This window comes from Convolutriloba macropyga, chromosome 4 (genome assembly GCF_964194025.1).
Source record: "Convolutriloba macropyga chromosome 4, txConMacr16.3, whole genome shotgun sequence".
Classification (NCBI taxonomy): domain Eukaryota; kingdom Metazoa; phylum Xenacoelomorpha; order Acoela; family Convolutidae; genus Convolutriloba; species Convolutriloba macropyga.
In genome coordinates, this window is record NC_134471.1 from 52,849,466 (window position 1) to 52,861,327 (window position 11,862).

The 11,862-nt window shown below is 33.2% G+C and overlaps 1 protein-coding gene across 1 annotated transcript in view; it reads left to right on the top strand.

Annotated features, from left to right (window-relative positions):
* Positions 1-11,862, top strand: part of LOC142338101 (uncharacterized) — a 143,786-nt gene that overhangs the window by 51,389 nt on the left and 80,535 nt on the right. The window contains exons 4-7 of the mRNA XM_075387732.1: positions 3,667-3,803; positions 4,461-4,587; positions 10,685-10,816; positions 11,334-11,483. Of these exons, the coding sequence (XP_075243847.1) occupies positions 3,667-3,803; positions 4,461-4,587; positions 10,685-10,816; positions 11,334-11,483 (546 nt within the window). The remainder of the gene's footprint in view (positions 1-3,666; positions 3,804-4,460; positions 4,588-10,684; positions 10,817-11,333; positions 11,484-11,862) is intronic.

The following is an 11,862-nucleotide window of genomic DNA, read 5'->3' on the forward strand; positions in this document are numbered from 1 at the left end:
TGAGTTTGATATGGTAATGCGGACTTCACGCGGAAATTTATTCCTTTTTTGGATGCTTCTGTTTTGTAATGATCGACTGCTCGACCTTAGGAGAATTAGCTGTTCGGTTCTGTTGTTTTTTCTTACTAACACATTACCACTTTAAAAAATCTGGTGCCGTCATATCTCAGTAATGAATTATCATTCCTAAGTTTTAAAACACTCATCTGGTTTGTTATAAATCAGCAGACAAAAGGTTGGCTTTTACTAAGAGATCTCTAGATCTGTCGAATTTTTTTCTCATATGGCAAACTTTAATTCCCGAATTGATTTGTCGATTAAATCACTGCATTGCCGAGAAATTCAAGTTCTGAAAACTTACAGCACTGTAAGTTAAATGAGAAAGGACTAGGGATTTGAGTATCATCAATCGTGATTTCAGAGGTAACTGATAACATATGAGGTATATGGATCTAATCGCTGTGGCAATATTTGATAGGACTTTGTTGAGTTGTACATGAAAGTTTAATTTAGAATCAATTATTATACACAAGTATCTGCAGTGACTTTGTGGCTTAATTTGTTGTCCCCGAAAAACTACTGAATCAAAAGTTTCATTTTATTTCGAGACGCAAAGAAGTTCAGTTTTACCGGTGTCCTTGGTTAATTTGTTTTGTTTTAGATAATTATCTGTTTTTTCCAGTAATTCAGAAACCGATCTTTCCAGTTCTGCGACATTGCTTCTACTAAAATGGAGACTTGTGTCATCAGCAAATTGAACTATGTCGAATTTCCCTTGTACTTCTTCTCGCATACCATTAACGTAGAGAAGAAAAGCGAGTGGTCCTAAAACCGTTCCCTGTGGAACACGATGACTTGTTTCCAACCATTCTGAGTAAATATCCTTTATCTTAACACACTGCTGTCTGTTTTTAAGAATTGCAGCAAATAAATCAACTGCACTTTCTGAAAACCGCTTGTTTTTTGAGAAAGACTATTATAAATTGAATGCTTTAGCTAGATCAATAAAAACAGCAACTGAAACGCTTAACTTATCATAGTTTTCTTGTAATGCTTCGATCAAGTGTAAAACAGCATCTATAGAAGACTTATGTTTTTGAAACCCAAACTGTGGACCGTTCAAAGTTTTTTTCTTTTTGTATAATTTCGTTAACAGGATTGAGAAGTATACGCTCAGAAAGTTTTCCAACCATTGGAGGCATTGAGATAAGCCTATAGTTCTCACAAAAATTTACATCCTCTTTTTTTGTAGACCGGACTAATGGAAGCAAATTTCAAGTTTTTTTGGAAAATATTTTGACTAATGCATGTGTTACAAACTGCAAATGGGTTCCGATTGCCAACTTTGCTGCCTTGATTACCCAAGCATTGAAAATGCCTGGATCCGGAGACTTATTGTTGTCAACTGAATCTATGGCATCATAGAGTTCCTTTAGTGTGACTGTTCTGAAGCAAAACTTTTCCATAACTTCTATGCGAGAAAAATTTGGAGCTCTCACATTTTGTCCTGTGTACAAGCCCATTTTATGAAAATTTCTATTGAGACGATTTTCAATATCAAGTTCATTTTCTACTTCTTTTTCACTGTCGACTAGTTTGTCTATAACGAGACACTCCCTTTCATTGCCAATTAATCCTTGATGAAACTCCATTGGTCTTTACTTGCTGGTAATTCATTGAAAAGTTGTTGGTAAAACTCGTTTTGGGCTGTTTTCAAACGCATAATAACTAAATTTCTCTGATATTTGAAACTGTATGCGCTTTGGTTTCTTCCTCTATCTCTTTTTAGCAAAGTTTATTCAGTTTTTTTCTGATTGGAAACTTTTTTAGGTGGTGCGTGTAGTACTGAAAACGTTTATGAAAACATTGTACATGCTATTTTCATCTTCTTGATATTAGTTACTCCAGTTCTGATTTAAAAGATCAAGACTAAGTTTGTTTGCGTCGAACTTTCTTTTGTTTCTATTGATAAATTTTGCATCCTATTTTTAGCTTCAACAAAAAAATTGTTAGTGTACTAAACAATCCAGTGATCCATTTCAACTGATGGAGAAAAATCTGACCCTCTTGAATTTGGTTTGTGCTCGAAAACCCATGATCGAATAGTGTAACGCCTTGGTTAGTGGCTCTTGTTGGTTTTTCTGTGTTTGATAAAAATAAGTCCAGAATTACTCGAAAATAAATTGGATTCTCTTTTGTTGAAATATTTGAGATTATAATTGCCAAAAAGAAAAATTTCGTCAGTGATTGAGCACGCCGAGGAAGTGATTGAGTACGCCGAGGAAGTTCACACACCTCTTACAAAACAACAGAGAACCATAAGATTTTTAAGAAAGCCAATAAAAGCTCTGTTTAGTTGTTTCCGGGGCAACTTTTAGGAACAGTTAATTGATTGAGAATAAATGAGACAGATAAATGAAGACAAAAAGAAAGACTCAAATTTAATGGAAACTAATTTAGTCAAATATTCTCAATGACTACAGTGGTTTATCAAGCAATTTTAAAATTAATTTCTGCACCAGTTCTTAGACGTCAATATTCTAGAAACTATTTTCGATATAATAATATTTACAGTAGAAAAAGTATTTTAATCGTTAATGTTAGCACCGGAGCTATTTTATGAAAATTGATCGTAAGCGCAAGTCAATAACGGTAAATGATTGCAAAACAATGTACAATTTCAGTGTAACAAATTCTTCGATTGTATGTTAAAATTTTTGGAATAAAAAAGATCGATTTCTCTGCAATTTTTTGTACTTTTGTACTTTAAACATTTGAGAAAAAGTTTACTGAATATTTTTTTTGTATTTTTGTACTTTAAACATTTGAGAAAAAGTTTATTGAATATTTTTTGTTCTGATTAGTGATATAATCATAACATCAATTTTTATGCATACCTTTAAATTGTATATATAATAAGGCTCAATTTTTTTTGCAGTTTCTACGAATCTTCCCAGGAATCGTTTGTTCATATTATTATGAGCACTTTATATATATATATATATATATATATATATATATTATATATATATATATATATATATATATATATATATATATATATAAAGTACTCATAATAATCTGAACCTACGGTTCGTGAAAAGATTCGTAGAAATTGCAAAAAAATTGAAAAATTTAGCCTTAATTTTTCTTCGAAAAAGAAATTTGGAGATTTATCCTCAAAAATCGATTCAGTTGACCAAAAGTGTTTCAATTATACCACTTTGGTATGTCTGCACAAAAGATATTGACTGGCCAGAATATGCTTCACAAAAATGTAAGGCTGGTATAAAGCTCCTGACCCTCATTTCATTGGGGGTTGGAACAAAAAAGTTTCAAAAGACCCACCATATAATGTACCAAAAAATAATTGTGCTTAAAATTTATAAAATTTCCTCAATGGTGCGGCTTATGACTTTAAATGCTGGATTTCTGCTTGAGTAGTTTTCAATAAAATTTTGATGTTCGAAGCTTGCAAATTTATCTATGGTGGTACATAAGTTAAGTAAATGTTGTTGTTTTTTTTTTCGGGATACTTTTCTACCCCAGGCTGCTTTTCTTTTCGATTTGAAAATTATCTCTTGCAGAATCACAAAAAATGACGGTTTTAGAATTGCTGCTAGTGTTTTTTAATCGGAAGTCAATAAGCTAATTCAATTTGTTTAGGTACATTCAGACCAATGTGGCTGAGTAAGACTGTAAATTTGGACGAGAGTGTGAGAATAGACTTGACTCCTATTGAGGGCAACAATTACAACCCTAAAATGCCAATCATATGGCGAAGAAATGGTCAAATCATTAAGGTGATTATTTATTATGTTTCATCACTTTACAACCTATCCAAATAACTTAAAACAGTCGCAGGTAAGAGAGAACAATGTTTTTTTCTTTTAAATTTCAGATCTTGTCATCAATGAAAATTGCAACATTTTTTGAAGATCCGGTCAGCAATTCGAGATCTGGTCATCAATCGAAAATGAAAAAAAAATTGAAGATCTGGCTTTGAGTCTTGCTGCAGATGTCTCGATGTTCTATTAAAAGCATCACATCTTCGAATGAGATTTTATCGGATGATTACATAAAACGTTTTCACTATCATTTATGACTATGATCGTATCAAACCAATTTTACATCAATTGAAAACGTTTGAATTTAAATTTTATTAGATTGTGAAGATAAACCCCAAGAATTACAAATTTTTGAGCATTTTTGATATGATGGTCAGTATTGAAATAACGTATCAAAAATTATAAAACATTGAAAATTTTTTTCACGTTTAGAAACCGAGACTTTCGGAAAGCGAAACTTTGTTTAGAGGTATCAAGAACTTTACTCACTGAGAAAACCCGCCATTTGTTTTTTCCAGAAAGCTTTTGGAGAAAAATAATAAGTTCAATTAGTTTTCAAAAACCGTAAATTATGATTCAATTTTAAAGCTTAGGTAGCACTTTGATTTACAGGGTTGGTCATCCAGTTTTCTTGCGATCCACAGTGCCAATTTAGAGGATGCTGGTGTTTATGAGTTCTACCAGGACGAAAAAGATCGCAGCATTGGCAGAATTGGGATGACCAGAATCATCGTCAGAAGTAAGTTGATATCGGAAAGGGTAAAATGACCTGAATGGTCCTAATAAATGAGAAATTAAAAATTGTTTTCAGTACGTTTACGTTTACAATAATAACAATTTTTTTAATTATAGAATTTATTTAGCGCCGTACCGAACGGATGATAGGTTGCATTTTACCTGTTCGAGCAGCGTTGCAAAATCAATTTCTTTAATTGTTTACGTGCTTGAAACAATTTTTGACAAAACTTTTCACAGAAAAACAAAAAGCCAAATTTATACCTTTAATGAAGTAGGATATTTTTATCTAGAAAAATCAAAAGTTATCTTCATCTTGTTTCAGTTCCTGAGCTTCGGACAATAAATGCTCAGCTTCTTTTTTAAGTTTTGTATTTCTTAAAATTCTCTTCTCATTTTTTTAAAAGTAGGCCAGTAGAAATCAGTAGCAGGTATTTTGATGTTGATTATAGCTTTAAAAATTTGTGAATATCGCAAAATCAGAGATTTTTGTTTACGATTGAAATGCACTTTGTTCCATTTGAACACAAACAATGTCAACAAACTTAGACAAAAGTATGGCGATGAGATATAAGCAGTTTAGATGTAAATGCATAATTTTGAGCAAATTAAAAAAACCGATCATGAAAAAGACTTATATGTTTTTTTTATTTTCAATAGAAGAAAGGAAATGAAAAGTGAAGAATATGGGACAAGATATCGTTCTGTTTAAGAAATATAATTGTTCCGACCCCCTAAAGAGGGACAGAATCTATATGCTCAACCGATTTTTTTCAGTCAATTTTTGTCGGTCGATATATTTTTTGTACAAAATTATGAGTGATATCATTATCAATCCTGTCCAGTGTGAAATATATAATCCAAATATTTTACTGAGTTCTTTTTTTTTCCACGGAACTAGGGAGGTTTATTTTTTTTGTGAACGCTAGGCTCTTTTTCTGTTGTTTTGGTTTACATTTTTCGTAATTCTTCCAATATGTTTGAAATTTTCAATCATGGCTATTAGGCAGTAGCAAGTTGATCAATTATTTCTCTTTTAGTTGATTTTATACGGTTGATTTTGTATTTGTATTAAATTTTGTTATTGTAAAACCATGGTCTCAATGGTTTCTCATGGAGGTAAAATTGAGCTCATTCGACGATTTCAGTTGATAGATATTGGTTTCCATGTCTTTGAAATTAATTGTTTTCAAAATGTATAGACGGATTTTTCAAATTCGCATTTTTTGTTTTTGCCTACACTTTATTTTTTTTTCAATAAAACCAGGTCCTATATCTTTTCTGGTGAAATACGTGCCAATTTTTTTGATTTAGGTTTTATCTGATGCTGTTTTGACTTTTTTATTAAGCTTTTTGTTTAAAAAAAATTATTAACATTGAGTTTTGTTCGTAAATAAGCCTGTTGCTTTTAATGTTTTTTATTGTCTGTTTTGTCTCCTAGTCTCCTTAACAGCAGGTATTATCGTTGAGTTTGAGCGGGTCGGAACATTATTGAACTCACATTACTGAGCCTCCTCTTTGAATCATCTAGTCACACGCATATATTTCTCAAAAATTTATTGGAACTAAATATGACACCACAAACTGATAGGAAAAAGAGTTTGGTATGAGTTTGTGAGAATTGTACAGGGTATCATTCCTTTTCCAAACTCTAACTAAGATAAAGCTCTCTTTTCTTGCATCCTTGCTCTATACTCATTAGCATTGTAAGATCTTAGTATAACAACCGTTTCCATGCATTTGGTAAGATAATACAACATGAACATCCGATGCAATGATAAGGGACAACTGATGAGGCATAAAGCAGCAAACTAATTTTGTGGCCATCAAGTTCTGTTCAGATATGAACGATTGACTTTTAAATGTTTGAAATGGAAACAAAATGGAATCTCTTGTTTTCATGATTCATTGAGCTCTTTCATAAGATCGCGCGCATTTCGAATTATTATTATTTGTGTCTATTCATAAAATGAAGACGACGTCAGCTTCTACGTTCAAAAAAAGCTCGCGCTGTCTTAATTTCACTGCTAATGGGGTACTGTTAAGATCAATATTGGACTCAACAAAATTTTTTCAGATAATTTTACAGCACTTGATATTTTCTAGTTGTCAATTTTAAATCCCGTTGCAAAAAATTTCACAAAAAAGACTGTTTAGGTATAACAAATTAAGGTAAAAACATAGTTTATTAGACTGTCAACCAAACTGACCGATGACATTGAATTTTTAAAAGAGCTAGTGTTGGTATAATTTTGATAAAACAATATTTTTGTTAACACCAAATGTCATATCCAAAGTTTCAACATGACCTATGTCCGATTTTTAATAAATAAACAGGGAGGCTCGGTAATGTGGGTACGCACAAGGTGTTTCGAGCCCGCTCATTCACATTCTTGACTTAATTGGCTACCAAATGACGACGAGATACAAAATTTTCAAGAACATGCATATCGTTCAAAAAACCATTAAAGGAATACAATAAGGTCACGCTAGAAGGTAGTAAAAATCAAATAAAAAACACTAATTATGACCAAAACTCGATGTCTATACTAAAAAAATCATATCACAACCAATTTCGCATCAGATAAAATCTAAACAGAACAAATTAACCGATACTTTATTAGAGAAGATATGGGTTTTCTCCTCAATGTAGCTGGGTAACAGGTCCACAGAAAAAGAGCAAGTAGGTGAAAAATGCATAAAAACATTTATATTTTTGAAAACAATTATATTCAAATTGATTAATATCGTTAGATTTTAACTGAAATGAAGAAAATGTTTATTTTTATCTCTATTGGAAGCAATTGAGACCTGTCTTCAACCAGTGTGCGTCATACGACTACAAAAAAGACAACTATCCGCAAAATTAAAAAGTTCAATTAAACTGCGCGAAAATGGCAGTGAGGTCACTAAGAGCATAAAAAAAAGTTCAAATGAGTAAAAGTGGAAAGCCAAAGGGAGCTACCATTATTGTTGCAATTGAAAAAGAAAAAATTCTCAAAAAAGAATAAATTATCAATGGAGACGTTTTGTGACCTCTCTTTACAGAGACTAAGCTGCAAACCAGCCGTATTATAAACAAAATAGTATAAAAAATGGCGGAGCTCAAAAATCCAAATATGTGATGGAAAAATAAAAAATTTTCAATAATCATAAAAGATATTGGATTCCAACAAAGGGGGCAACTAAGTTGTTACACCTCAATAAGCCAATTGGGCTTGTTAATAATGAGTCTAAGCGCAAGGATTATAAGATGTTATCAGCAAGTGCTATAAATCATCACTTGCTTTTCATCTGAACATCAACTGGTCTTCCTTATAAAAGGCCAGGTAGAAATGAAAACAAAAACCCAAAAACTATACAGTATTGAAATCTCAAAAAAATTTGACACTAAGTGGTCGAAACCACCAGTCAAAACATATAACCAAATGCAAAAATAATGTTTGAAATGGTTGAGATTTCTTATTGCTGTGATTGAGTTACATGGAGACAAAAATGAAAGCAAAAAGAGACAAATGAAAAAGTTTTATTAAAGTTAAATTGAGGGTCATTAAAACAATTTGCTGTTGACTTAAATATTCAAATATGTTGTTATGCGTCCTAAGGAAGCAATTGAAACCTATCATTTTCAGTTATTTATCGTACAAGAACAAAAACAAAGACAAAAATTGGTAAAAATAAAAAAAAATCCACCAATTGTTGCGAAAGAACTATGTCTCAGCCCCGAAAGAACTGTGTCTCAGCCCAATATTCAACAAGACTAATTAAAATTTTCAATCACGCTTTTCATGACGCTGTGCATTTTCCCAATTGTGTTCCCCTTTAGTGGGACTTGTCAACAAAATGAACTTATAAAATATTCGATTAAGCTCAAAACAAAAAAATTTTGAAAACTCATAGTACCAAAGCCAAGCAACGACTAGTTAAGTATAAAAACGGTTACAGACCGTAATCTATAATTCAAACCAAATGAGTGTCCGCCTGCTTTTACTGAGATTATGCGCGAGGTTGAGTTAAAAAAACACACATTTATTCAAATGATATCGAAAAAGATCAACTTTTAAACTTTCAAGATATCAAAATGAACAGTTTTTAAAACCATCGAGTTCCAATGTTCAATAAAACTGGCAAATATATAATTCCAGAAGACTCTTGAAGCCAGCAGGAGTACAGGCTGGCTCTTTTTTTGAGCTTACGAAGAATATGACTGCAGTTTTAAGGTGTCAACTTCCAGCAAACTTAAAGAAAGTGGTCTAAAGAAGCATATTTAGTCCTGTTTTTGACGAAAAACGTCAGAGTTTTGAAAAGTTTAGTTAGCACAATTTTTAGAAGTTTTAAAAACTCAAATCGAACGATTCGGCAACCCCCTTTACTATTAAGGACAAAATCAATAACACTGCCATTAACAAATTATACATATTTTAGCAAAATTGACGACCGTTTTGTCAAAAATACGGCAAACGTGAATAAAAACAACGAAATATCGTCTACTATTCACAAAATTTTAAGACTCTATATCTACCTATAAAACGATGAAGTCAAAAAAATCTTTTCAATTCAGTATTCTACGCTGGACGGGCTTTGTAATACCACTCACAACTATCTACGATGATTATATCGATCGGCCAAAATTGACTGAACAAAAAAAACCCATTTGAGTATATAGTTCCTCCCTCCGCTATAGTGTGTCGGAACAATAATGTAAAATACTTCAAAATGGCCCAAAGATTCCATATTTTTTCAGGTACTATAGGTTGACATTGCTATGTTATCCCATTTATCGTAGCCTTCGCTCCCCAATTTCAATGTGAGACATATTGTCTGGCCCTCGCCTTTGTTAAAAGTTTTTTGATGTAATTTTTTTACCGAATAACAATAATAATGAGGTAAACTAAGAACCTAAACAATCTTCCATACGTAGGGAGATGAGACGTGGTTTGTTTAATTTCGATGCGGTCGTTTATTCCTGTTGACATTTTCGTATCTGGTGCCAAGCATTGAACATTTGATTGGGGAAAGACAAACAAAAATTGATGAAACAAACAAGCAAACATTTTCTCTCAAAAGACAGATTTATTGATGCCGTATACCAGCAGGTTATCTTTCTAAATTGCCAATTTCTACGAGAGAGAAACCTGCGTTCCTTTTAATCAATAAGCTATCCTTCTGTATAAACTGATTAATATTGTATTTGTAAGCATACACTTGCTTATAAAAAATAATATATGCGCGCATCCATTCTTAAAAGGATGCGTAAGGAAAGCGCTGTCTTTCTTTTTTCAAAATAAAGTAAAATTTCCCCCCGTATTTTCCGTCATTCTTTCCCAATTTTTGGCAAACATCTGCTGAAGAAGTTGAATTATTGATCGGTGAACAAACTTAAAAAGTTGTACCGCAAGCGTGAAAAAATTATCGCCATCAAAATCTGGAGTCTAATCAATCATGCGCGATTTTAATCAAAAATAGTTTTCGCAACAATGAACGCGCGCTTTTATCAAAATTGTATAGAAACTTGAGAACAATGGAATGTTTTTTGCTTCGTCACCGCCCTACAGTACCAAGACCTTCTATTTACTTATTTCTATGGTAAAATAGTACTGAAATTTAATGTTAAAAGCATTTTTAATATGATTTGCAGCTGTTCGAAAATACCCTTGACCTTCTTGTAAAATGCATACCTTCATTGTTAAATTTTGGTACACAAAACCGGTTTTTGTCGATATTTTACTAACCACTGAAACAAAAACCTCGGATCAGAAGAAGAATAACTTTGGGTTCACAAAAGCTGAATAACTTGGGGTCCATAAAAAGACTTTGCAGCTATTACCAATTTGCTTCAGCATGCCCACATAATTGGTAGCATCAATAGCTTTTCACTGTCTTGGCTCGAAACGTGGAAATGTTTTAATAAAAACTTTGCAAATTTGTGTCAAATATTTTTTAGGTCTATCTGCTGTCATATATGATTTTATGGAATCTTGACAACCTTAAGTGGATGTTTGATAACAATCATACAGTTTGATAACTGTATGTGCGGCAGATTATAGTACTCATTCAACCCAGTTCTCTTGTTTTCTTTAATTATATTTTTTTTGTTGCAGGGTGCCATCAAGGCTTCTGGGGTGACGACTGTTCATTTGGATGTCCAGTTTGCTACAATGGGGGTGTTTGTGATGAGAATTCTGGACAGTGTGTATGTGCACCTGGATTTAAGGGTCCCAACTGCCAGAGCTGTAAGTCTAAGAGAAACTTATGACATCAGAGCTGGTCTGATGCTCATTAGATGATATAGATCCAGAATGCCGATTTAGGTCCCAGACCATAACTATCATCGATCAGACCGTTATCGAATGCGGGGGGGGGGGGGGGGGTGAGGGGGTTGCGAACTAAAGTACAGGGTATTGATCTCCACTCCAAAGAATGAAAGTCTGCATAACGGCCTGGACAAAGTCTGGGCCCCAGGGTCACACAAAATTTTGAGTGTTCTGGTTACAGATCAATTTGGTGTTGGACCCGGCAGGTTGGGTAAAATGGCATTGGGTATAATGGCATTGGGTAAAATGGCATTGGGTAAAATGGAATTGGGTAAATTGTCCTGAAACCAAAATTTATATGCCCATTCAACTGTGGGAGGGAGTGGAAACAGAGCAGATCTAGTTTCTGATAACAATTCACATAAAGCTTGAAAAAATAGTAGTATAATACACAGCGTGCAAGTAGTGCTTCTAACAACATTGAGATGTTTTTCAGCGTGTAAGGCGACCTGGTTCGGCCAGACGTGTGAAGCCAGGTGTCTATTCCAGACGAGTGGGGAGGTGTCCTGTGCTATGATGTATCTCTGTCAACAAGACCCATATGGTTGTTCATGCCAAGGTCGCAAAGGCATCATGTGTGTAGATGGTATGTGACCATATGATAACTAACAATAGTAATCCCTAACTGAGATCGGGATTTTTTGTTAGAAGGTTGAGAGAGAACAATTTAATGAAAATTTTGCTTACGAAAAGCTTGGCGTAGCTTGACAAGAAGCTCCTCCTTGTTCAGTCAAAGGTCCTAAAACTGTGCCATGGGGTATTCAATGACTACAAAAATTTTTTCAGACATCTCTGGGCCTAACTTAACGCACTGTGATTGTTCTTCAAGAAAAGATTGTAAAAAATTAATTGCAGGCGTAGATAAGTTGAAAAACTCTTTTAGGGAAGATTTTGTGCGAAATTCAATTTGAATGCTTTTGCATGGTCTAAAAAACAGCTACAATGTTTTTGGTGTATTCCGTGTT